The sequence below is a fragment of the Copadichromis virginalis genome, linkage group LG1 (genome assembly GCF_057382275.1).
Source record: "Copadichromis virginalis isolate Kocher_CV1m ecotype Utaka linkage group LG1, C_Virginalis_male_GT1.1, whole genome shotgun sequence".
Lineage (NCBI taxonomy): Eukaryota > Metazoa > Chordata > Actinopteri > Cichliformes > Cichlidae > Copadichromis > Copadichromis virginalis.
In genome coordinates this window covers 40,779,869-40,807,119 of record NC_140618.1, presented here as the reverse complement: position 1 = coordinate 40,807,119, position 27,251 = coordinate 40,779,869, and the positions used below count along the sequence as shown (strand labels likewise).

General features: G+C 40.2%; 2 protein-coding genes and 1 pseudogene across 2 annotated transcripts in view; 2 read left to right on the top strand and 1 right to left on the bottom strand.

Annotated features, from left to right (window-relative positions):
- The window catches only part of LOC146719306 (CD82 antigen-like), a 43,634-nt gene extending 31,169 nt beyond the window's left edge, over positions 1-12,465 (top strand). Inside the window, exons 5-9 of the mRNA XM_085463184.1 lie at positions 3,834-3,908; positions 7,933-8,031; positions 9,963-10,136; positions 10,219-10,302; positions 10,940-12,465. Coding sequence (XP_085319310.1) covers positions 3,834-3,908; positions 7,933-8,031; positions 9,963-10,136; positions 10,219-10,302; positions 10,940-11,017 — 510 coding nt within the window. The 3' untranslated portion in view covers positions 11,018-12,465. The remainder of the gene's footprint in view (positions 1-3,833; positions 3,909-7,932; positions 8,032-9,962; positions 10,137-10,218; positions 10,303-10,939) is intronic.
- Positions 12,466-14,967: 2,502 nt separating this feature from the next.
- Positions 14,968-15,945, bottom strand: LOC146719305 (uncharacterized; annotated as a pseudogene).
- A 949-nt stretch (positions 15,946-16,894) lies between these two features.
- Positions 16,895-27,067, top strand: LOC146719304 (uncharacterized). Its single transcript, XM_085456133.1, has 4 exons — positions 16,895-17,272; positions 22,282-22,589; positions 26,394-26,435; positions 26,918-27,067. Exons 1-4 carry the CDS (start codon positions 17,190-17,192, stop codon positions 26,974-26,976), a joined length of 492 nt encoding a protein of 163 aa, XP_085312259.1. The 5' UTR covers positions 16,895-17,189; the 3' UTR covers positions 26,977-27,067.
- Positions 27,068-27,251: the final 184 nt, after the last annotated feature.

Here is a 27,251-nt window from a genome sequence, read left to right as displayed (position 1 = left end):
TCGGATCGGATCACGGTTTTAAGTCATGGATCGGATCAATTTTCGGATCAGCAAACTTAACATAACTTATTAACTTATTTAAGTATTTTTTGCCTATTAAAAACATTCAACTCAAGACTCAATCCATGCAATACGGTACAGGGCTTTGTATCTACCACTCCGCTGTGATATAATGAGCGGTCACGGTCACGTAGCTTTCCGTTGCCCTGGAGGTCCACCCATTTGTAGTTAGGGCAACAGACAGAAGATGCCTGGGACAGTTCAGCCATAACTTTAAACTTCTCCTGCTCATACATGCTTGGAACGATCTTGTCACGGAAGTGGACGCACAACGAGATATCATAGCGTGGCTCAAGCACGTTCATCACCGTTTAAACCCCTTGTTTTGCACAACAGAATACGGCCTCCCGTCTGCAGCTAACACCCCAGTAGCTTCTGTAACAGCTTTAGCCCGGTCGGACTGGGCAGCAAAGGGCTGCTTAAATGCCGCAACCTCCTCTGCTCCTCCACTTGGACCGCTGGCGCAACCGCTTGACAGACCCACCACGCGCACCATACACATACTTTTTTTCCTTCGTTTTTGAATCTTCGGATCACGTGCGTACCGAACCGTGGAGTGGGATCGGTTCGGATTATGAATCAACCGTGATCCGTTGCACCACTACTGAAGACCATTAGCTGTGTTACTTTAAGAGCTTATCCAACTACTGCATGTTTTGGAAAGAACAGTTCAGCTAATCGCAGTACTTTAAGTCCAGAAGATTTCCACAACAATAAAAGTGTGTACGAGTTCACACAGAGAAACACATCAAACGATATGTTGACAATTCACCTGGAAGGGAGGTTCCATCACCTGGAGAGAAGTTCACATCAGTGTTTCCCAGAGTTCAAATAGAAGACACAACTTGGCATTAGCTATTGAGAGGAGATTGTGCATCACACCCTTGTGGAGTAATAGCTGCAAATACATTACTGAGGGAGACAAGGTAGAAGATAGCTGAAGAGAAACAAACAGAAAGGACATCAAAACAGTGAGATCTGGACTTTGGTATCTGCACGTGCGCTTACCAAACTATCTACCAACTTCCATTCTATCCAATATCATCATTCAGCAGCTACACCCAGGCCAGAGTAAGGCTAAACCTGGGTTAGTGTCTTGCATACTTGAAACATGCCACCGTGTTTTCCAGTGAGCACTTGTGCCCTTTTATCAGTACCGTTGTTATCCAGTGTTCAGCAGTCCACTGTAAATTTTTGTGGCTTTTTTTCTAGCATCTCTACAATGTTTCTTCTAAGTGTTGTGAAAGTAGTGATTGAGGCTTCACACAGCCAATTCTTCTTGATGATAGGAGACTTTGTCAATAAGCAGACTTTGTACATCATTTATTTACAATACTGTCAAAAGTTTTTCCCCCTTCCTGATTTCTTTTTTTTCCCCATCTATTTGTGATATTTAAATGTTTCAGATTATAAAACTAAATATATCTTATATATAAGACAAATATAACCTGAATAAATTCAAAATTGTCATTTCATTTATTAGGGGAAATAAATAGGGCCTCATTTGGTCAGTTATTCATCATTTGTGATTCAACAGTAAGAAAGAGACTGGGCAAAAAATGCTTTCACGTGAGAGTTCCAAGGCGAAAAGCGCTGCTGAGCAAAAAGAACACAAAAGTGTATTTGTCAAAAAAACATCTCGATCCCAACATTTTGGGGGAAAATATTCTCTGGACTGAAGGTTTGTGTCCTGTTACAACTGGTGTTACATCTGGTATCTGGTTACTAACACAGTGTTGCACAAAAAGAATATTATGCCAGAGTCAAACGTGGTGGTGGTAGTGTGGTGTTCTGCTTTGCAGCTTCAGGAGCTGGGTGACTTGTCATAATCGATGGAACCATGAGTTTTGGTCTCTACCAGAAAATTCTGAAGGAGAATGACAGGATGTTCAAGTGCTCTTGGGTTAGGATAATGAGTCAAAGCACAACAGCAGGTTCACCTCTGAAGTTAGAATCTGGACTTGAATCAGCTTGAGATGCACTGGCAGGACTTTCAGCAAGCTGTTCATGTTTGAAAACCCCAGCAGGGCTGAATTAAAATAATTCTGCAAAGAGTGGGCCAGAATTCCTTCCCAATGATGTGAAACACACATTGCCAATTATCACAAATGCTTAATTTTAGTTTTTGTTGCCATTAAAAATCAAACATTTAAAACATGGTTGCATAGATGGATGGATCTGAAATTTAACAATATATTAAAAAAAAAAAAAAACAGGAAGGAGGAAAAGACTTTTTATCTTCATATTCTGTTTTTTTAAAGTGAGCCACAGCGCTCTTAACTTAAAGAATGGCTGCCTCAGACCAACAAACAAACAGCTCTGAGCACAAAAGCTCTCTCTGAGCTCTCTTTTCTCTGTTGGCTCTTGACGGAGGCGGTCGCACTTTTCTCCTTCTCCCTCTCCCTTATCTTTCCTGCTTGGCTTCTCATCTTTTGTATAGTCTTGCTTATTCTCTGACCCTCAGAGAGTTTCTCAGTCTTGTTCTCTAAAACCTAAAGAATTATGGATTTGATCAACTGGTCCCGTAACGGAATTGAGAGCCCGAGTGTCCTGCGGAGACGTTTGCTGCCGGATACTGGATGGTCGGTTGCGTCGTGTGTCTGGTGACGCTCTCGATGGAGGACATTGAACGACATCTACCAATTCGGAACCATGATAACAGAGTTCTGGCTGATTGGAGCTGGCTCGGACCCGGCTTATCGAAGAACAAGAAGCGGCTACAGCTGTTTAAAATCCCACAAGGCTGGCCGACATGACAGACGGTTGGCAGGACTGTGAGTGCTCAGACTGTGTTTTGAACGCAATATAGATAAGATCTTGGAGAAGAACAAAAAGAATTGAGAGAATTGGTGACCAGTGACGGACATTAGACCAATTGTAAAAATTGGATGCAGTTGTTTGCACTAAACCCAATCATTGTATAATATCCTGTAAAATAGTCAGATATCTATTCTTATTAATGTACAGAATTCACCTGCTTGCTGCTACTACTGCACATTCACCCAGTGTATATACTATATATGTATATATATATATATATATAATGTTCTTCCTCTACACCCCCCCCCCCAATTTTTGCACATGTCGAGGAGCGTGTCAGGCTACATTTCACTGTGTGTTATACTTGTATAACTATGCATGTGACAAATAAAGAACCTTGAACCTTGAACTTGAACTTGAACTCATTCATCTTCACTCATGCGGCTATCCCACTGGCGCCAGCTGAAGGCCTGCCAAGGTCTAAGCTGACTGGAACAACAAAAATCTCCATGATAACAGGATTGTTGTCAGGACTCTTTGTTCCTCCTTTAAGGCCGTCCGCGTTGATCGAAGATTGTTGACTTTTGCTTAACCGGGTGAAGGGACACTTTCTCTCTTTTTCTGTTCTCAAACTGATCTCCCTGTTGGAGCTCAGTCTGGGGGCAGTTCTTTCTTCTCCTCGTCTTTCCTCGTGTGTTTCCTTTGCTATACCTCTCTGACCTGTCTTCCCCATGTGATGTTTGTGTAATGTATGTATGGTCGGAGGGTAAGATGGCGCTGGCACGGCTGGCAGCCTGGGAAAAACTGCATTTGGATATGGAGTTTATTTGCTGCTCTCCCTCTTGACAACAGTAAAACATAATAGAGGGATATGCTTGTGTATGTACCACTAACTAACATATAGAGGTGGGTCTGACTGTTCAATTTCAATTTAATTCAATTCAGTTTTATTTATACAGCTGTTCACATGCCCCTAAATTTTTGTATTCACTGTTCTCTGTGATCCTCCTCAGTACTTCAGCGTCATCCTGCTCATCCTCATCACTCAGTTTGCAGCTGGTGCCCTCATCTACTTTCAGAAGGATGTGGTGAGTGATGGCATTTCAAATATTGCAAGCTTGAGTTCATCCACATGCTGTGATAAATGTACCCACCATGCAAAGAAAAAAATCTACAGTAGCAGTGTTCAGACTTAGTTATTTAGTTTGAGGTATTTCAGCCAGAAGTAAAACACAGTGAAAGCTTCATGGTTAAGAATAGTTTTTAAAGTGTTTACTATTTGTTTTTTCTTGGTTTATTTTGAGAGATGAGGGTTGAGGTTTTCTTTAGTTTATATCAACTGCAAAGTCAGTCCTTTTGCCAAATACGAGCTGGGTACTGGGTGTCAAAGCGTTTTATACTTTACGTTTTATACTTTTGCTCAGAGAGCCAGGAGATTGTGTTCACACAGACAAATGAAAGCAGAACACTACAAGAAAAAGGACGTCAGCTTTTACTGTATCTGAACTTCTGTTGGAAGGTCTTCTCAGCCACTGTCTGCTGCTCAAGTCCAGGCCAAACCTCCTTCCTGCTATGAGTTATTTCAGTCATTGGTCCAACAATAAATGCTTAGCTGATGTGAAGTGTTAAATAATGGCATACAAATACTTTGTTACTGTACTTTGAATTTTCACGTATCTCTGCTTTAACTGAGTAGTTCTCTTTATATTGACTCCCTACATTTTTGAACCAATATCTGTATTTCCTACTCTTTACATTTTCAGAACAGGCTCGTTAATTTTGATTTGACAGATTTAAGGCTTCAAACATCAAACCGATTTGATCCTAAACAGCAACACATGAAAGGCAGTGCTGTACGTGTAAATCCCAGAGGATGTCACATAACAGGAGGCAAAACCATGCACTATAGTTAGAGTTGAAAGTGGCTGAGAGTTTTGATTTTTTGGGGGATTTTTTGTTTTTGTTTTTTGCACAATGCTGGCATGACTGCAGGTCATAAGCGGTATTTCCCGTCGCTTCGATCATAGTGGCCAGCCTTGTGGGGTTTTGACCAGCTGTAATCGCTTTCTTTAATCTTTGATAAGCCAGCGCCGAGCCAGCTCTGATCAGCAAGAACCCTGTTATCATGGTTCCAAATAGGTATAAATCTTCTATGTCCTCAATCGACAGTCCCGCCAGGAAAACGCTGTGCCAATGCTGCCACCCATCCATCGTTTATCCGGCAGGAAATGTCCCTCCAGGACAATCAGGCTCTCTCGAATCCTGGCTTCTCGTCGACAAAAGGGTGTCAATTGGGTTGAGGGACCAGTTAATCAAATCCATAATTCTTTAGGTTTTAGAGAACAAGATGGAGAAGCTCTCTGAGGTTCTCTCTTAAAGTTAGTTGAGACTAGAGAAGGACATGAGAAGCCAAGCAGGAAAGATAAGGTGAGGGACACGGGGAAAGATGCGACCGCCTCCGTCAGAGCCAAGAGTTTACTGGAGCTCACATTAGAAATGATCGTCAGTTATGAGTTGTTTTCCCCACACTGAGCCATTACAATCAGTCTTAGGGTTCCCCCACCTGCTGTATCCCACTTTAACCCTGTACTCATTTTCCTGTTTAGAAGCAAAGTCACCCTCTACAATGTAGGCAACAGAAAATAGATTTTAGATTTTAATAGATTTCCTTCTTTTTCTCTGCTCATTTCTATTTAATTGGTTCAAGCTGAGGACAATTAGAATAAAAAACTCTGACTAAAATAAAGTTTGTATTCCCACTTGCTATTTTGTTATTACATTAACATAACAGGTTCAGTTAACTTTACACAAATAAGCTGTTTAAAAAAAACATCCTCGAAAGAGTTACTTTTTTACTTTGAGTGCATTTCATTCAGTACTTCAACATTTACTGGAGTACTTTTTAGGTATCTGTACTTCTACTTAAGTGCAGAATTTTTGTACTTTTGCTACCTCTGCAGTTCAGTCTCTACAGACGTTGTTTTGGCTGGTGATTTATTCTTCCTCATAATCTTTATGTATCAGAGTTGAACTAACTTCACATCTTGGGAGTTTGTAGTCATCGGGTGACTGAAGCCTATCCCAGCTGCCATATAGTGACAGACAGGGTTCAAACTGGACAGATCACCAATCTGACACAGAGAGACAGGCAACCACTCACATTCACACCTATGGGCAATTAAGAATCACCAATTAACCTAACCCCACAGGGTGTAGGTGTAGATAGCCTGGATCTTGTTCTTTTGCCTGGTCCTCTGCAGGTACTTGGTGACTGCAGCTTTCCTAGGGGGAGCTTCATGGTTCCCATTTGCCTGTGGGAACATGTAGCTGTCCTCAATGTCTGCAATGTTCAGTTCCATTCAATTTTATTTATGTAGCGCCAAATCACAACAACAGTCACCTCAAGGCGCTTTATGTTGCCTTCTGCTAGTTCGATCCCCTCAATTCTGACTACCTTCCCTCTCTTTGTTATCATCCAAGTACACTTCTCCAGTCCGAATGACATTGCAATGTCGTTGCGGTATATCCTGGTGGTGTGGATCAGCGAATCCATGTCTCTCTCTTGGCATACAGCTTTTTGTCATCCAGGAAGCCGGTGGCTGACAACTGCTCCGAAGTCAGTATCCGTAGTCAGTCTTGTCAGTGATCTCACTGAGGGGGTTCAGGCCTATGCAGAACAGCAGTGGGGACAGAGCATCTCCTTGGTAGATCCCGCACTTGATGGTGACTTGTGCTATGGGCTTGAGGTTGGCCTCCAGTGTTGTCCGCCACATCCCCATTGAGTTCCTGATGAATTCTCTTAGGGTTCTTCTGCTCTTGTATAGGTCATTCCAGGATCCAGGTGTGGGGCATCGAGTCATAGGCCTTCTTGTCACAATCCAGGCAGTGCACAGGTTGGTCAGTCTGGTTTTGCAGTCTTGGGTAACTGCTCGGTCTACCAGTTGCTGGTGTTTCGCGCCTCTGGTATTCTTGCCATTTCCTTTCTATGCCCCGCTCATGTATTGAGCCATGTGCCTGTTCATCTTAGCCACTATGATGCCTGACAGGAGCTTCCATGTGGTGCTGAAGCAGGTTATTGAGACTGGTAGTTGGATGGGATCGGCCCTTTCTGGGGGTCCTTGAGGATCAGGACTGTCCGGTCTTCAGTTGGCCTTTTTCGATGTCTCTGATCAACTAGCAGCAGGTTCATTTGTGCTGGCAGACGCTCGTAGGGTGCAGGAGCAAAACTGTATTCTGTTAGCAAAGAGTGTAAACTAATATAAATTCTGGTGAAAAGTTTGGATGCAAATGTCTGCTGTTCAGCCTGAACAAAAAAAAGAGGCTTATTTTGAGATAAAACATCTGCTGACCTGAAGAAGCTGACTGCTCCTACAGTCCTTCTCTTTTTTCTTTTGTCTTTTTGCATTCATAAACTTTTTGAACTTGTGTAAAATAAGTATAGCTATGTTTTCCAATTATTCTCAGAAGAACCTTTTTTGTACTTTCTTGCAAATGAACTGCAATATTTCTAAGAAAGACCTACACAATATGTTAGTCATCATATTATAAATGAAGATAAGATAAGATAAGATAAGATAAGATAACCTTTATTAGTCCCACACGTGGGAAATTTGTTTTGTCACAGCAGGAAGTGGACAGTGCAAAAGTTATGAGGCAAAAATTAGAATACAATAAGAATAAATACAGTACACAACTGTACAGAATAGAATAAAATAAAATACTATATACAGTAGAATAAAATAAAATAAATATACAATAAGATAAAAATAGAATACAAATACAAATACTATATACAACTGAGTAAAAATACAACGATGGGCTGTAAATATTGTTGTTATGATTGACAAAAACTCACATAGTCCTTCTAATTAATAAGATTTAAAACATGCCACATTGAGAAATTTTTATTTTACTTAGCGTCTGGCATAGCATGTAGTGAGGGCGTTTTAATTTAGTTCATTTGAATGGTATCCATCCAACAATATATTCACAAAAAGAAGACACAAAAGAGACACATTGGCTCAAACATGGATACAGTGTGGGCATATTACGCTGCCTATATGTTTATGGTAATACATGTTTCACCAACTCTGGCAGCCTGCTGTCTTTCAGGTCAACGAGCAGATCTCCAAGGTCATCACTAAGGTACTGGACAAATACTCTGGGAACAGTTCAATCACAGAGCAGGCCTGGGACTTCATCCAGACTAACGTGAGTTGGAAGCATGGACCTGAAATACAAACCCATCAATAAAAATATCTTCAGTGGTACAAAATGGCAGAAATGTCCTAGCTAGAAACTAGAAGCACAGGAAAGTCCATTTTTAACAGGGGGAATTTGATGCTTTACACTTTGTAACTATACAGTTAGACTTGTTCTTGTCAGCTGATGCTGGAAAATGCATTGAAAACCTAAATGAGACAAAGAAGACAAATTAACTTGAATTTACGTTTTCTAAAGAGACTAGGCAAGGCAAGTTTATTTGTATAGCACAATTCAACAACAAGGTGATTCAAAGTGCTTTACAGAGACATTAGAAACAAGAACAAATAAAAAGCATGATTTAAAATTGATTAAAACAAGCAAACAAACAAAATTACTAATTAACAAACAAACAATCAAAACAGATAAAATCAGAAATAGATAAGATCAGTAGTTAAATGTAAGTTTTGAAATTTAAGCTTAAAAGTGTGGATTTGGTGCTTTATTCAAATGCAGCTGAGAACAGGTGAGTCTTCAACCTGGATTTAAATAAACTGAGTGTTTCAGCTGATCTGAGGCTTTCTGGGAGTTTGTTCCAGATATAAGGAGCATAAAAGCTGAATGCAGCTTCTCCGTGTCTGGTTCTGACTCTGGGAACTGATAAAAGACCGGATCCAGATGACCTGAGGGATCTGGAAGGTTCATACTGGGTCAGGAGGTCATTGATGTATTTTGGTCCTAAATCATTCAGAGCTTTATAGGCCAGCATCAGAACTTTAAAGTCTATCCTCTGACGGACAGGCAGCCAGTGTAAAGACCTCAGAGCTGGACTGATGTGGTCCACTTTTTTGGTCTTAGTGAGGACTCGAGCAGCAGAGTTCTGAATGAGCTGTAGTTGTCTGACTGATTTTTTAGGTAGACCTGTAAAGATGCTGTTACAGTAATCAAGCCTACTAAAGATGAATGCATGGACTAGTTTTTCCAGGTCCTGTTGAGACATCAGATCTTTTATCCTAATAAGAATCTGTCTGAAATATATTATAAAATTTATTTTGTACTCTGAGCAATAACAATCTTAATTTCCACTGAGCTCAGGAGGTAGAGCAGGGCATTGGAAGGGTGCTCAGGTAACGTAGTAAAGGGTTATAAAAGGACCAGTACTTTTGCCTTTTACCACTTCTCCATCAATGTGTTTCCAAAAGAAGGTAATGTAGCTTAAAATAGCTCTCTAGATTTCTCTTTTCAGCCAGTTTCTTCTGAAATAATCAGATTTCATTTTTATATGAACAGATTCGGTCACTTGTGACAAAATAGCTTTGCAGTCTTGATAAGCAAAAATGACTTAATATCAACCTTTAATTTTCAGTAATCTAAACCTCAGTTATTTTAATCAGCAGATTTCCTGAGTTTAAATTTTTGCACTGTTAGTGTGTAGTCACCTTATCTCAACACACTTACGATATAATGTTTAATATAAGATAGCTGCATGTTGTAAATACTCCATTTGACTGCATTGTGTGGATCTTAAAGGCTTCCAGACATCTGTAATCACAGAAAATTCTCACACTACATGAGAGCAAACTGAGCATTTAACTTGTCTAATCCTGGTTCACACCAGTGTTTTCCAAGTGAAACAGTAACTAGAACTAAGGTTTGTGTGATGTCAGAACCTCCCCGGCAACATGTTGACATTAACAGGAATTTCATTTCATTTCAAAATATGAAAGTAGATTAATAACATTTGTAAATAAAATACTTTGATATTTTCTTCAGAAATGTTTACATTGGTGTTAAATTGAAAAACATGAAATCAGGCCAAAAGTAGCTGTTCCAGAATGATATGTGTCAACCCCTTCATCAGCCGTGCCAGTCAAACGTCCTTGAGAGTAAAACATTGGCTGTTACAAATGAAACCTGTGCTTAACTCTCCCCATCTGTAGATGGAGTGTTGTGGCTGGATTGATCGTACAGATTGGAGTGGTAACATGGTCATCGTCAACAGCTCGCAGCTGCTGTTTCCCTGCTCCTGCCAGAACATCTCACTTATTTCTGGAAACTTCTCTGACAGTGGATTCTGTGAGGCTAAGACACCTGACTGGCCTGTATACGATGTGGTAAATGGTGTTTTCCGTTCATCTCACATACTTGCTGTCTCTTAGATGCATTTCCAGTCAATAAGGTTCTTGTCTTAATCAGGGATGTGCCGCCAGCGTGGAGAGGTGGCTCCTCACCAACATTGGGGTTGTGTTAGGCATTTGCCTTGGAGTGACTCTTCTTGAGGTACAACGTCATTAACTCTCATTCACCTATAACTAGCTGGGTTTCCATGAAAGTAGTTTACAGAAACAAACAATATGCAAAATAATACCTGTTACAGTTCAACATCACTAAAGGATTCTTTGTTAATCATAAAATGTTGTTAATTAAAGTCAAATACAATTTTAATAAAACAAGCAGCTGCACCTTCATGTCATTGTTGAACACACCGAGTAATCACTCAGTGAAGGCTGAGCAGTTCCTCTATTTACAGTGTTGTGACACAAAGCTCTGATGTTTTCTTTGCTCTCACACACTTTCATACACTTCTGTGGCGTTACGCTATGCAGAACTTTTTCATAAATTTCTGACAATTTTTTGTCACAAATATTTGTTTTGAAGAAGAAAAAAAAAGCAAAGTTCACCAACAATTATGTTCTTCGATGCAAAGTGAGTGGAATAAAGACTCTTTGTGTTATTAGTTTACTGTGTTTTTTAATGTTTGCTACTAAGAATAAGCTCATATCAGACTGGAGAAATCCTGGTAATTCCAATGTATTGAAACTGTAGATTGAGTTTGTTCAAGATGAACAATCTGAGTTGTTTATGAATAAATAACTTAAAAATGAGAAATTTCAAAGTGTCTTTCTCTGGTCAACAGCTGCTGGGGATGATCCTGTCCATCTGCCTGTGCAGGAACGTCCACATGGAGGATTATACCAAAGTGCCAAAATACTGAAGCTCAGCGGAGGAAGTTACATTACTGAACTCAAGAAACACACAAATAGGGAGCAAAGTATTTGGCGAAATTGTATCCAAGGGTAATAATGAAATATGTCTATTTTTTTCCTTAGATTTTATTCGATTTTATCCTCTAAGGCTTTTTGTCAGTCTGGTTTTATTTTAAAAACTTATAGTTTTGAACTTTGGATCAAAGCGCAAAGCTGAAAAATGCTGAGAGGACACTGGGTTAGAGGAGATTAATAAAGAAAGGTGTCGTACTGGAGGATTTCTTTCCCTGCCAGTGTTGCTGGTTTCCACAGTGCCAACTTGCTGCTGCATGCTTTTAGTTTCCCTTGAAAATCTGAAAGTAAACCATCTGTGCATCTGTAATAGTGAAGTGAAAATGGATTCACCTTTCCTTTGGAGGCATTAATGAGCAAAATTAGCCATTGAAATTTCAAAATTTTAAAACTTTCCAGTTTGGCCATCATGTTCGTTTTAGGTAAACAGCTGTGAGAAATTCAACCAATGGAATCATTTCAGAGATTTTACCCTTTATGGTTAATCATTCCAATGCTTTTGACAATATACTGTAAAAGACTGAATTTCGAATGAAACACAAACTATTGTTAGCAAATCATTCACAAAAATATATATGCATGTATCTCACATGATGGCCATTTGAAAAAGAAAAAGAGAAAAAGGAATTCCTGTGTTTGTATCTACTTCTAATGATAAGATGCCTGCAGCACTGTAAAAATGTCGAGAAAAGCAAAGTTTTGACGACTCTGGAAAGTCCACTCGGTGGATGTTTTGTTTTATTTTTATATGCCAGTGTTTTGAGTTATTGTGTAAAGTTATAGTAGTTTGTCTGGAATTTAAGTGTTTATTTGTAAGAATTTGAGTCCCCAAAGTATTCCTTCCAGTATTTTCTATGGCAGCAGGTCTCTCCTTCAATTTTTAAACGACGTTCTTTCCCATTCTCCTAATTGCTTTTAAGTCTGAAAATAATAAAGGAAATAATAAGGTACTAAAAAGATACTTGTCTTCTAAAAGTGTTGCAGTTTACTATTGGCATTTTTAAACAAGCAAATAGAGCCTTTTTAGGTTGAAGTATGGAACCTTGTTTAATCCAGACGTTTGAGAAGAGTAGCACATTAATTGTAACCACTTGTGAACTGTGTGACATGATGGGACTATTTTTTAGCACGGATCCTTGGCATTCATTTGTGTACAATTTTAATTTCAAGCCAGTATGTGGTTTTCTCAGTGGCCTGTTTTTTGTTTTGTTTTGTTTACAGTCGCATAAATACCATCCCATTAACCTTGTAATGGTTTCTAAGACACAAAAGGATACATCTGTTTAGAAGTACATGGCCTTCTTCAATTATAGCTTGTTGGTGTCATAAGTATGTACTCACAAATGGATTCATATTTCATTTTGCCAATAAACTGATTACAGTACTTCAGTGTGATTCCTTGTTGCTCACGATGTTGTTAATATATATATTTTAAATGTAGTGTAAATTTTTTTTCATGCTCTCTAAATGTCTCTAACTCAGAACTTCATCTCTGACAACATTGTTGTGGCTGTTGTTCTTAGATTAGACTGTTTATGCACCTACATAAGTTTATCCTGCAGTCTAAAAGACTGCATTCATTCTAATGACCAGCAGGGGGCGTCTCCTGATTGCAAATAGGAGCAATCAGGAGAATAGGAAAACGGCCCTCGGCCAGTTTTTCCTACATGGTAAAAAAAAATACAGTAGTAAATGAAAGAAATCTGTCAGCAAGACTCTTTGGTCTTAAATTATATGAAGTTAATGTGTAAAATTAACATAATCTATAGTTTAATAACTCAAAGTGCTTTATATAACATACCTCATCCTCCCATTCATTCAAGCAGCCTTTTATTTCTCTTCTCCTTAAGTGCTTTCTATAGCATACACGCTACAATGGATGGACTGGAGAAAAACTTGGGGTTAGCTGGAGCAGCCAGGGATTTAACAACTAATATTTTGATCAGTTGATGACCTGCTCTACCTCCTGAGGTACAACCAAGGCACCGTGTTTATCAGTCTCACGGCTTGTGCAAAGAACGCTTCCAGCATCCTGGTGGTTCTGCAGCTGATGCTCCTGTACCTCTTGCCAGGGGTGGTGGGGGTCTCTGATGATGGAGATAGCTCTGCGTATGCAGCACTGTTTGTAGATCTCCTCCAGAGACGAGAGAGGGGCACCAACAATCCTCCTGGCAGTCTTAACAATCCTATTAAGTTGTCACTTCTCATTGGACAAACCAAGATGTCAAACTTTGTGTCAGGATGTTTTCAATGGTACAACCATTATGGTAAAACTGTTACAATTAAAAGCCATGAGGAATGGCCCATGGTCAAAGGAAACATTGATTTCACTTGAATCTCTTCCTTGTCCCTCTGTCTAGTTTCTTGCCGCATTAAGTACACCCTCCTCACCTATATAACAGCAATCTCCTGGAACTGCCAGGGTTTGGTACCAGTCATTGCTGATACTGATGTTATTGCTGCAGTGGTTTTCACTGTTGCCTCACAGCAATAAGGTCCTGAGTTTGACTCCACTATCTATTTTCAGTTCTCTTTGCATGTCCATGTTTGCATGGGTTTCCTCAGGGTGCTTCTACATCCCGCTACAGTATAAAAACATGTCATTAATGGGGGTTATGTTTCTAAATTGGTTATTTGGTGATTCTAAATTGCCCATCGGTGTGAATGACTCTTGCATCATATTGGTGAACTATCCGAGAGGTGTACCTCACCTCTCGCCCTGTGGTAGATGGGATAGGCTCCAGTGCCCCCACAACTCGATGAGCAGAAGAGAGTACAGAAGAGAATGGTGATTCGGCAGCAGCTACCCGGACATATGTTGGTTAATTTGACAAGGTTTGCTCCATCTGTTTCGATTTCATCTGTTTTCTTTTTCTCTTTTAGCTTTTCAGCTCCACTGTTTTGCTTTTGTTTTTCCATCTTTATCAAACACTTCATCCACACCAAATTCTATTCTACAGGGTGTATGAGCACACGGGGAAGGTATGAAGCACTCTATCAAGCAATGTGACACCTGAGCTTTTGGTTAATAGGAATTACCTGTGACTGCAGAGGAGGTGTGGGTGTTTGCAGAGACAGCTGGAAAGCTGTTGAGAGCAGTCGAAGCACCGAACAGGAAGCTGTGTGGCTGAGCTGCCATGAAGAAAAGCATCTAGTGTTTTGACACGCTGTAAAAATGAACTGTGTAACTATAATTGAACGCTGTGTGGGTCCGTGGTGTGTCAAAGACACTAACTCTGCTTTTATATTAGGCTTCAAACTTCCCTTCTTGCTAAAGCATATAGTTAGGGCTGGATCCGGTGACCCTGAATCCTCCCTTAGTTATGCTGCAATAGGTGTAGACTTGACACATTGAGTATTTCTTCTCCAGTCACCTTTCTCACTCACTATGTATTAATAGACCTCTCTGCATTGAATCATATCCGTTATTAACCTCTGTCTCTCTTCCACAGCATGTCTTTATCCTGTCTTCCTTCTCTCACCCCAACCAATCACAGCAGATGGCCCCGCCCCTCCCTGAGCCTGGTTCTGCCGGAGGTTTCTTCCTGTTAAAAGGAAGTTTTTCCTTCCTACTGTCGCCAAAGTGTTTGCTCATAGGGGGTCCTTCAATCCTTCAGAATTTGTCATCCGTCAGTCGATGTGGTTGTGTTGATCAGTTTGAATTGTCTCAGTAGAGAGCCATCGTTTTGCAAGTGCTGATTGGGTCAGTAAACCTGTAAAACTGGGTTTCTGTAACACAGAGTAAATCAATTTTTTGATCAATCATTAAATCATTTACTGATAAGAAGAGAGAAAAGTTTTACACTTAAGCTTTGTACTCTTTGCTGCAGTTGAGGATATTATGGTGTTTTTCTTTGTGAATTTTTATGTTTAAATCATTTGTTTTTCATTTTTGGTTTGTTAGTGGGGGGTTTTTTTTGGTGGTCTGGGAGCAGATGCAGTCTTTATCTATAAAGCCTACATAATTTTTTGGACACCACTCAGACAGCCAGTAATTTAAGGAGAGCACGTGGCTAAACATGTCCCTCCTGGTCCGATTGGGAAGGGGACAAGAGAAAACTATGACATTGTTTTCACAAAGTTACACACCGATTAAATATTAATTGTAATGAACTCCAATTGACGTAACCAGGTGTCAAGTGTGATGCTGACAAAAATGATAATTTGACATCATTTACACGTATCTTTAGTCAGTAGTTTCAGGGTTCCTTCAGTGTCTGGCGACTGGAAGACATTTCACTATGGTTGCTGGTGTTTCCAGCTTCACATGCCTCAAAACAGAATTGAAAATACCAGCGTTTGTTCCTCGGCAGGTGAGTGGGGGAAAACGATTAGAGACATGAACAGTTTACTGGGGCCTTCTGTTTAGGACTACACTTCCTCTTCACCGTCAGCCAGCCAGCCTGTTTTCCCAGGTATTCAGGACCATCTGCTGGCTATGCTACGTTCGTCTACACTGGTACAGTTGAAGATGACATATTTCACATTTCAATGAAGTCCATTTTTTTATATTCCTGCAAATCCTGACCCTGTAAAGGAAAATCAAATATCATCTGATCCTGGGCATCTCAACAGTGATCACATTACAAACAATGAAGTCAGTATAACCACTGAACAAATAGGCTGGTCCATTTGAAGATCTTCTTACAACTCGTATGAGGAAAACACCAATGGTACAGAAATGCCATAGGATCACAAGGACAGGGAAAAACATACTCTGAGGAACTTGAGCCCTCGCCCAATAGTGGTGACCTTTCTCTTAGCTTGGCAAACCTACAGTAAGGGTAAAGGATTGACATAAGACAAAACATGATTCCTCTACTGTGGCAGAGTTGTTGGGACAATGTTTAATAGCAGTTTTCATGTATTTTCTGTGGTATGATTTGGTGACTGTTTCTATCCGGTCGTTCAGTCTGACGTCACTAGCCGTGTCTGGGTCTAAACTCCGCTGCAGGTCCATATATCAAACGATCACTGTGGCATTACTGAGAGTTGAAAAACTGTCTAAAGTCTTTCATCTTTAATAAAATGATCAGCGTTCTGCTCTACCAGGTGTAACAATTGAGTTTAACATCCAGGCATCCATGAAAACGGAATTTATGACATTTAACGGAGTTAGAAGTTAGCAGGAAGTTAGCTCGCTAGCTTCTATCTAAATACAATATAGCATGTCCTGACTGCGGGGTTTTGGAAACAAATTAAAACGTACAGCTCTGTTATCACTTCCAACATAAATGAAGACAGAAAACTAAACAGCAGTGACGTTTGTAGGGTTACTGAAGTTGGGCTAGCTGGTATATAATGATGTGCTACGTGACCGCTAGCGACACAGCTATGTTAGCATAATATAAACAAGCTAACTTTTTTTCCACTCGATAAAAGTTACCGTGAGTGTTCTCGGTGGTCAGGAACAAATGTAATCGCATGGCAGGATGCTGTAAAAGGACCAAACTTCAGCCAGGAGAACAACTGAGATAATCCATCCACAATACGACGTTAGTCATTCATATACTGCTGCATGGGCTGGGCTGTAGTTACATCCTAAGGTTTTAAAAACTGAGCTTAAATAAATGATTAGCGGTAATAAAAGCCGAGGGAGGTCAACAGTGATCACTGACTGTTTTAGGAGCTTTTTGAGATCAAATAGAAGAAAATACAAAACATTAAACATGTTAACAACACAAAAGCCATATTAAACGCAGACTACTTTAGACCCGGAAGTAGGATTCGTCACGTCATCACTGAACAACCGGATTGTTCATGTAGTGGGTTTTTTTTCTTTAAGGTCTTCTCACTAGAAGTTTGGACGTTTTTCTGCCATCTTGTAGTCCATACACACTGTTCTTGAATTCTACTGAAACATGCGGTATAAAGTCTGTTCATTTTTCCTTTTTCACAAACACCAACAAGATTTTTTTTTCTGTGATCCAGAAGAATCAGATTACGTTGCGTCTACCTAGTCTTCAGATTCTGCACTCCTACAGCCAGAGCTTGTAAACTGACACCACAGCAAAAACAAAAATGATAGCACTTTTCATCTTCGGGCTCAGGGTTCTCTGTGTTAGAATCTTGTAAGTATTTGAACTTGTGGAGTCAATCTGTTAACAAATGTGGAGAACACCTCTCGAACAGAGCAGGACAGCTGCACTGTACCTTGGACTGATTCTGTCACACGTGGGTGGAGGAGGTAGGTTTAACCACACAGCCACAAACAAATATCACTTAACTTGAAAAACATGATCAGATAAAAGGAAGGTTTGAGATTGGCCTATAATTAGCTAAGACTAATTAATAGAGATAGGCTGATCATATTTAGGATTAGTGCATTAACCCTGTAAGACCCAGCCCAATCAAACAATTCAGACTTTTTGGAGCTGTGATGTTTAATAACCGTTATAACAAAATCCACACATTTTTTTTTGCTATGTCATGTTGTGTATTATTTTAATTATATATTTGTTATATTTTTTTTGTATCACATTTGATACAAAATGCAACTTTCTGTTAACAACAATGTTAATTTTAGACAAAAAAGAGTTTTGTCCATAACATTTTGATATTATGGTAAGTATTGATCATGTTGATGAGACTGAGGTCTCAGAAACTCATGTATATGATACAAAGGGCATTATAGGGGTCATAGATGTTAGGAGCAGACTTGTAGAAATCGGGTCTAAAAGACACATTGATGGTAAATGGACTGGTTAAGGTTTAACCTTAACCAGTCCATTTACCATGGTTGGCTCAACAAAGCTATGTCTTTTGGTCAGTCTGCCTACAGTGTTGAACTTATTTTCCTCAATCAGTTTTGAATAGTAAGACGTTCTAGTTTTACAGAGGGCTTTTTAATAAAGCAGCAAACTATTTTTCCAGGCTAAATGACGATTTTCTAATTTAGTGAGACGCCCTTTCCTCTCCAACTTATAAGTTATCTGCTGTAAGATGAGCATTGAGAGTTCTAATTTGAGGCTCTCTTTTTCAGAGGAGCTACAGTATCCAGTCATACACAGTGAAGATGTAAATATTCATATTAATATTATTAATTACAAGGTAATCAGCCTCTGTCAGAGTAGCATCCAAGTAGCTGCTCTGCACTGTGCTGGCACATGGCATTGAAGAAGATAACAGACTTAGTAACAGCACTTTCAGAATGACATCTACTGTGTTCAGATCTATTCACCACTGCTGTGCAATCCATTAAACCAAATCAAATCCCTTTTATTGTCACATCACATTACTGGCACACTGGTACAGCACATGTGAGTGAAATTGTTGTGTGCGAGCTTCACAAGCAACAGTGATACAAGAAGCATAAGATACAAGCCAAATATAAGAACAGGAATATCAGAATTATAAGAATAAATATATGTACAAATATAAGAATGTATCCACATTAATGAATATGTATTCCAAATATGGATATACATATATATAAAACATGCAGAGGTCAGCAGTATGAATATTGTGCAAAAGAAATGGTATATATGTGCAATATGGAGTGCATAAGTGTCAAAGTTCCAGGAAGTGAAAGTGAGGTTTCTATGAAGTGTTCAGCAGTCTGGTGGCCTGATGGAAAAAGCTGTCCCTCAGTCTGCTGGTTTGGGACCGGGTACTGCAGCCCCTCCTGTCTGATGGAAGTGGTTTGAACACGTATGGCTGGGGTGACTGGAATCTTCGATGGTCCTCCCCGCTTTCCTCAGGCACCGCTTCTTGTAGATGTCCTGGATGGAGGGAAGCTCACCTCCAATTATCCTTTCGTCACACCGCACCCCTCTGGAGAGCTTTGCGGTTGTAGGTGGTGCTGTTGCCATACCAGGTAGTGATGCTCTCAATGGCACAGTAGTAGAAGGTCCTGAGGACGCGGGGGCTCATGCCGAATTTCTTCAGTCTCCTGAGAAAGAAGAGGCGCTGCTGCGCCTTCTTCACTGTTCTGTTCATGTGAACAGACCATGTGAGATCACCCACCAGATGTAAACCTAGGAAACAGAAGCTGCTCACTCTCTCCACAGCAGCGCTGTTGATGGTAATGGAGTGTGCTTCTCTTCAACTCTGGAAGTCCATAAGTCCACCATCAACTCCTTTGTCTTTGTGACGTTGAGGGTGAGATGGTTGTCTTGGCACCAGTGTGTCAGGGCGCTGACCTCCTCCCTGTAAGGGAACATTATGTTATTGTAATGTTACAATAATTTACATTATTGCAAATGTTATTAAGAAATGATCAAATTTATTTATATAGCACATTTCCAGACAGACGATTCTGCACAAAGTGCTTAACAATATAAAAATGCCATTAAAAAGAAACAATGTGCAACAATAATAACAACATAAAACAATGATAGACAATAAAAGAATTAAAACAATAACTAAGACTATCAAATAAGACCAAAATGCTTGGGTCATAGTGTGTTAAAAGCCAGGGCATAAAAATGTCTCTTTAGTAGTGATTTAAATTGCAAATGTTTGTGCAGATCTAATATTTAGGGCAAGACTATTCCAAAGTCTGGGACAGACAAAGCTCTATCGGCACGAGATTTAAGATTAGTCCGTGGGATGGACAGCATTCATTTTGAGCTAAACCTCATAGTTTTTATTGGAGCATAAACAGAGAGGAGCTCAGACAGGTATGAAGGGGCTCGAGCGTTAAGTGACTTAGAAACAAATTTAAATTGGATCCTGTAGGAGACAGGAAGCCAGTGTAGAGAAGCTAAAACTGGGGTTATATGCTTTCTCCGTTTGGTACCAGTTAGCAGGTGAGCAGCTGCATTTTGGACCATGTGAAGATGATGAATGGAGGCCTGATCGAGACCAAAACACAATGAATTGCAGTAGTCCAACCTGCAAGTAAGGAAAAGGTGAATAACACGTTCAAAGATGTTAGGAGGTTTGGCTTTACCTTAGCTAGCTGTCTTAACTGAAAGAAGCAGGATTGGACTACTGCACTCACCTGCTTATTCAATTTAAAAGAACCATCAAGGCAGAGACCGAGGTTTTTTACATGTGTTTGACAGTAGCAGGAAAGGAGGCCCAGAGTGCTGTCGATGGGATTATTGACAAAGTTGCTGAAAATGACAGCTTCAGTTTTATTTTCATTTAGCTTTAGAAAATTTAAGGACATCCACTGTTTGATGTCATCAAGGCAGCATAATAAGAGCTGGGGATGGTCTGAGCCTGCTTTTAAAGGTAGGTCAGCTTTCTGGTTTCAACTCTGAATAGTGACGTTTTGGTGGGTTAAATAAATTTGGCCAGATTTCTAGAAATGAGAGCTGCGCCATTCAAAGTGGGATGGACGGTCTCCCAACAACACCAGTTTTTTTCCAGTTTGTTGGTGTTCTAGCTTCACATGTCTCAAAACAGAATCACCAGTTACTGGAGTTTGTTCCTTAGCAAGTGGGAAAAATTAATTGGGAGATGGATGGGTTGGTAGTGAACTGCGGCCTTCTATTTAGAGTACACGTCCTCCTCGTTGTCACCCAGCCATCCTGTTTTCCTGGCTCTGCCTGCAGAGCCAACAGAGAGTGTACTTTGGATAAAACACGTGAAGATTATACAGAACATCTTATTTCACTGAGTAAGTTTTAGTTAAACACAGATAAGCTGCACAAAAACACCACTGTGCATTGTAACAGGAAGTGATCAGGATCCAAAAATCTTTATTGTCATTGTAACAAGTACAACAAAATGTGTCACAAAGTAGAGGTAGAATATGATTACAAAAGGATACTATAAAAACAAAGGTAGTATTATAAAACCTTATTGCACATGTAACACTATTGCATAGGATGTGATCCATTGCACTGCACTTGTCAGGTTAAATTGGAGGTGATTACATGTCATTTAGCGCCCTGACAGTTACACAGTAGAAACTGCTATTCAGTCTATTTGTCTTTGTTTTGATGCGTCTCTATCTTTGCCTGATGGCGACAGTTACAGATTATGAGCGATGTCTTTTATAATATTTCCTGCTTTTCATGAGGCAGCGAGGGTGTTCAGTTCTTTGCCATCTCCGTCGTGTTCACACCCCAGTACAGGTCCTCCATGATGTGAACTCTCAGGAAGAGGAGCTCCGACACCATCTCCACCCCATCCCCATTGATGTAAAGTGGTTTAATGTGGTCTTAATCGCCTTAAATGTGTTCAGGATTAGGTTGTTGTCCCTGCACCACATTGTCAGCCACTCCAGTTCATCCCTTTAGGCGGACTCATGCTCCCCAGAGATGACCCACACCAAAGGGGAGTCGTCTGTAGATTTGACTATGGTGTTACTTTGGTGAGCGGGGGCACAGTCATGTGTGTATAGCGTGAAGAGCAGGGGGCTCAGCACACAGGAGAGCTAGTGCTGATGGCCGAGGAGATGTGGGGGTCCACCCTTACCCTTTGTGTTTGTCAGAAAGTCCTTAATCCAAAGCAGCTGGACTTTGGGAATCCTAGGGTTAACAGTAGGCCAGCTCTAATAGTAATTTGGTTTGGCTTCGCGGGCCAAATGTAATTAGGCTGCGGGCCAAATTTGGCCCGCGGGCCAGAGTTTGACACCTATGTACTAGAGTTTTTGTTTTTTGTGTGATTACAGATAAATTGTGTTAATGCAATTGTGTGACGCAAAAATTTCCCCGTTGTGGGATCAATAAAGTCTTATCTTATCTTATCTTATCTTATCTTATCTTATCTTATCTTATCTTATCTTAATAGAGTGTGTTCAATTCAATTTTATTTATACAGCGCCAAATCACAACAACAGTCGCCGCAAGGCGCTTTATATTTACAGTAGATCGTACAATAATAGATACAGAGAAAAACCCAACAATCATATGAGCCCCTATGAGCAGCACTTTGGCAACAGTGGGAAGGAAAAACTCCCTTTTAACAGGAAGAAACCAGTCATTGATAATAAAAAAAAAAAAAAAACCAAAACACCAAATTTCAACAAAAATGGCCAATTATATCCTGGAGCCCAAAGGGTTAACCCAACAAATCATGAAAAATTTGGTTTTCAATTTTTGGTGAAAAACACATTCGTGACAGTGCAGATTTCTGACATTTTGTCTAAATGTAAGCATGTAACAATTTGATTATTTCTAATTAAAAACACGTAAGTTAGACTTGTGTTTGTAAATGAACCACCACAGTATGTGTATAAAATTAAAAAATGCTGATTTGAGCATCTTCAAAAACATTAACCCTGAGTTCTTGTGTCTCAAGGTAGCACTGGGAAACTGCTCTGCCTGCTGGGCCAGCGTGCCACTTTGCCTTGCTCATACCACTATGAGGACCAGATGCATATCTTCCAGCTATCCATACAGTGGAGGAGTCCTCTCAATGAGCTGCTGTGTCACTATATCAAACACAAAGCCTTTCAGAACTGCACGGCTGGCTACACCATCAGCTACAGCCCAGGCAACATCACGCTCACCGTCCTGCAGGCCAGACTGGAGGACTTTGGGACTCACGTTTGCTCGGTGAGCAAACGGCATGAGTTCTCTGACTACAGCATTGAGCTGGCCAGAATGTCAGGTGAGTTTGACAGGTGAGATGTGTAGCTTGTGTCACAAAGTGATTGCTCAAAGGGGTCATTTGATTGTTGAAGTTTTAACATATTATTGTAGGGTCTTTACCTCACAATATAAGGTTTATTGTAAGGTATATTGAGGGGAATAATGTTGTGATTGGTGGTTTTATAAATAAAATTGAATTGAACTGAATTGCTGCAGTAAACATGGGCAATAGAGTATCTCGCTGGTCCTATCCTTATTTCTTAAGGATATAACTTTCAGATATTGTCTATCAACTGTAGTTAGACTTTTTCGGCCTGCCAGGTCTTTTTGTTTTTGTCCTCCACTTGTCCAGGTTCCTCATTTTTTAAAGGAAACATTGCACACCATGCTGAGATATGAAACTTTGTTTTAGGATATTTTTATTAGAAAATGCTGCTCTCAGCCTGTTTTGGCATCATTGTGATGTCATAGTGCGGTCAGCTTCTTCAGCCAGTAGGCGTGAACCATGTCTGGGCCTGGTGCTGTCCAACTCTCCATACTGGAGATGCTTTCTTGGATGTCTGCCACTGTGAAGGTTATTGGATCCTGTTCAGGGAGGTTGCTGTGGTCTGCTCTTAGATCCACTAGAAACTGAGTTGCATCCTTCTCCCATATGCTCTTCCAGTATCGCTCCATCTCCAGCCTCGGTGGTTCTGTGCTCATATTGTTCCCCTGCCACTGAGAGTAAACCGTGGCTGGTTCTGTGGAGAACAGCTGGTTTATTCTCCTGCCTTCTATCTCTCTGGTGTACGTCTTCAAGCAGCTGGCCGAGGCTGTGAGTCTTTGCTTGGCTGTTTGGACGGCCTACTGTACTTTTTAGGCACCTTCTTCATTGCACCAAGCCTGCCAGCTGACACCAAACCTTTCTAGCAAGGAACATTAAATGTAACTTATTATATTACACAACCTAATGTAATAACTAATTAATTAATACATGTAAACCTCACACATCAAATTGATGGGGCCAATGTTGCCACTGCAGTCTCTAGCATTTCAAATCACAAGCGGCAGTGGTGGTGGTACTCTAAACTGTAAGCTAAGTTTTAAAATAACCTGTTTGTGTGTCACCACCTGCACTTTTTAAATATTTTTTAGCCGAGAATGTAGTGAAGTAATTTTCAAAACAAAACGTCTGCACCAGCATGTTGATGCTGTTCGTGGAAGACTCCAACCTGCACCAGATATAATTAAATGATCAGTTTTATATGGGGAAAGTCTGCTCTTCAGGAGCGCTCACATTTAGTATACCACTTCCCAAACGTATCACTAGATGGAACTCCAACACAAGGGATGGAAATATGAATAATGAGGCAGTTAGCCAGTGGGTAACACACCTACAGTAGACTGTTCCAAGTCACATTGGAACGTAGATGTGACAAATAAAGATGAAGCAGGACCGGAAACTGATTTAATCGGGTCACCATGGTTCTCACTAACTAGCACGTGCCCCAACGGTAGCTAGAACAAATATTTTGAAAAGGTCAAAATAGAAGCATCCTAAACATGACCCACATAATCTCACATTTATGCCACAGACACCAGTCATAACAAACAAAGGACGGGTTATTGCCTTTGTTCCCAACAGCTCTTTCCTGCATCGTCAGCCCAGGAGCTGAGTCAGACCAGCTAGAACAAGGGCTAATCAATCCTGTGATGCTAGGCAAGGGGTTCTGGGTAATGTAGTCCATACCAACAGGGACATATATACAGCCACCCCTGTATTTACACTGCAAATGCACATCATAGCAAAAAATGTCTATAAGGTTTTCCCATCTTGCATCTGAGGCAGGGTAACTAGCTTGGTCGTGTGTAAGTGTGATCTTTTACTTGCCCTTCCACTGACCACACTATACCATCCACCCAAAGAAACAATTTTGAGATTTTCCCCAACTAGCCACATGGCCCTGGGCAGCTGAGAGTCCACTATCATGACGACTTCATCTACAGCAAGGTCAGGTGGCATCACACCACTTCTGTCTGAGCTGAACGCCATGGAGGCATCTCGAAATGAAATGGGTCCAGAAGTGTTCAGCAATGATCTGGCTTTGTTTCCATCTTTAACTGGCGATAAAGTTAACCTGGTCCATATGCCACCTGTGGGAACGAGGCATCCTGGTGCCCCATGACCATGAAAATGGGTACAATTGGGTCAGGATCAGCAATATCAGATGATATTTAGCCAAGAGGTTTAGCATTAAGGATCCCTTCCATTTTAGTGAGTGCTGTGAAGAAGACTTCTTCAGGCACTATTTGATTTGATCCTTTAGGATGACCTGGAGCGTGGACTTAACCGACCTTATTTCCCTCTTCCAGTCGCCTCCAAAATGTGGTGATAGAACCAACATCAACATGCTGTTTGATGAGCGCCGGCTTCTTTGCTGGATTTCAGATGTGACCTCAGACACTGAGCATCACGTGTTACATGAAAGATGAATCCCGACACTTCTGAAGTTAATTGAACGTATTATCATTAGTTTTAAAGTATTTTTTCAAGTTGTAGTTATTGTATTGCATCTTACTTAGTTGTAATGGTTAATGAGCTCATCCAGCATTATGACACTTGTCCATCTTATTAAAACCGCAAATCCCCTGTTACAGTTTGAAACAAGGACCTGAGGCACATACAGGCAGCACCCCCCAAAATACACATTCAAAGCACCACAATGGCAGCCCAATATTAGGTTGCTATTAGCTGTTAGCTCTGTAGAGTGGGCAATCATAATGAAGCAGTTCATTTTAATTTGTAGATTCAAGCTGCTCTTCATAGTTTTGCCCACCAGGTGGCACCAAAAGCTATTGGGAAGCTTTGAGTGATGAACCTTTTTTAAATACAAGCTTCAGTAAGCTTCATTTGCTCGCCGCTAGTTTAGGGTCATGTTGAATGAAATGAATCATGTGTATTTTGAAAATCTGTCATATTATTTTTCTATGCTCCTCACTGACTAATTACTTGTGACTGGCACCTCATTAGCAAATGAAGAAGCAGTGTTTCACAGTCAGACCCACTCGTCATTTTTCTTGATCTCAAACAGGACTTTGTGAACATCACAGTAACTATTCTCATTTATATAATTGTGACAGTTTTTTTTTTGTTTGTTTGTTTGTTTGTTTTTTGGGAGGGGGGGGGGGGGGTTGCCACAAGGGAGGCATTCCCTGATGTTCATTAGAAAAAATGTTGCACTGTTTATTATTTTCATTTAATTTTTACATTAAAATACATTTACTTTAAATGGCTATATAAACTACAGGGTGGGCCATTTATATGGATACACCGCAATAACATGGGAATGGTTGGTGATATTAAAGTCCTGTTTGTGGCACATTAGTATATGTGAGGGGCAAACTCCTCAAGATGGGCGGTGACCATGGTGGCCATTTAGAAGTCGGCCATCTTGGATACAACTTTTGTTTTTTCAATAGGACGAGGGCCATGTGACACATCAAACTTATTGGTAATGTCACAAGTTTGCCCCCTCACATATACTAATGTGCCACAAACAGGACTTTAATATCACCAACCATTCCCATGTTATTACCGTGTATCCATACAAATGGCCCACCCTGTATATAATATTTTAAGTATTAAGTATTAGGGTAGGATGTATTCATTTTAATTTCCATCCTGTTTATTGTAAAGGAAAACTTGTTTATTTTTTTATTCATACCTGAGAATTAGTCATTTCTTTTTGGGATCATGGCACAAACTGAGGCCTGAAAGAAAGGGAGTCAACTGTGTTAGTGTTAACAGCTCTAATGCTAACCAGGCGCATTTGTTTTCCTCTAGACTCTGTTACTTCAGCACCAACAGGTGGAATGAATCAGTCAGGTAAGAAGCATTACATTTTCAGTGTTTTTCTGAGGCACTGTTCTCTTCTTATCACTTTGAAAGTCAGAGAAGTCTAACCAGCCTAACCATCAACAAAAGAGTGAACTGCAGCTATTTCTCTGTAAACCCCCGAGGTGATCATGTGGGAAAATTCCAGTAGATCAGCATTTTGTGAAATAATCAGACCAGCCTACATGGCACTAAAAGCCACTATCAAAATCACTTAAATTACGATCAGTTTGAACTTGAGGGTTTTTTGACATGCCTACATGTCACTGAGTTGCTGCCATGTCACTGGCTGATTAAATATTTGATTTCATGTGCAGTTGAGGAAGCTTATCTAATAAAGTGTCTGGTTAGTGAATACAAACAGTTGGACATAGCAAAGTCTCCAGATCCAACATTATATATCAGCTTTACTTTTCATTGGATATAAATAGTGTGAATAACACATTATGGTTAATGTTTCCTTGTCTTTTCAGGCCTGACCTGGAGACTAATTATTCTTCATGCTTTGGCGTGCTTATTGGTTTGCACATAGAAGAGGAAATTTATATATTTATATACATTAACAGACACAAGCCTGTAAATTTACATAGAATCTAAATCCCACCTGTCCAGCAGAGACCTAAATAAAAGCTTTGCAAAAGGATGCGTGTTTGCTCATTCTTTTTCCAGAGGATGTGAGATGTTACTGTCATTCCTTTTAATTAGGTCGATACCTTTGTAAGGTAGTGGAGACAATCACAACCAAACACAGCATATCTTTTCATACAGCAGGTAAAACTAAGTGCAAGTATTGAATACGTCACCAGT

Coding starts and splice junctions, on each gene's coding strand:
- LOC146719304 (XM_085456133.1), top strand. CDS start 17,190: ATGTGGAGAACACCTCTCGAACAGAGCAGGACAGCTGCACTGTACCTT. Junction 17,273..22,281: donor CACGTGGGTGGAGGAGGTAG/GTTTAACCACAC, acceptor GTCTCAAGGTAG/CACTGGGAAACTGCTCTGCC. Junction 22,590..26,393: donor TGAGCTGGCCAGAATGTCAG/GTGAGTTTGACA, acceptor GTTTTCCTCTAG/ACTCTGTTACTTCAGCACCA.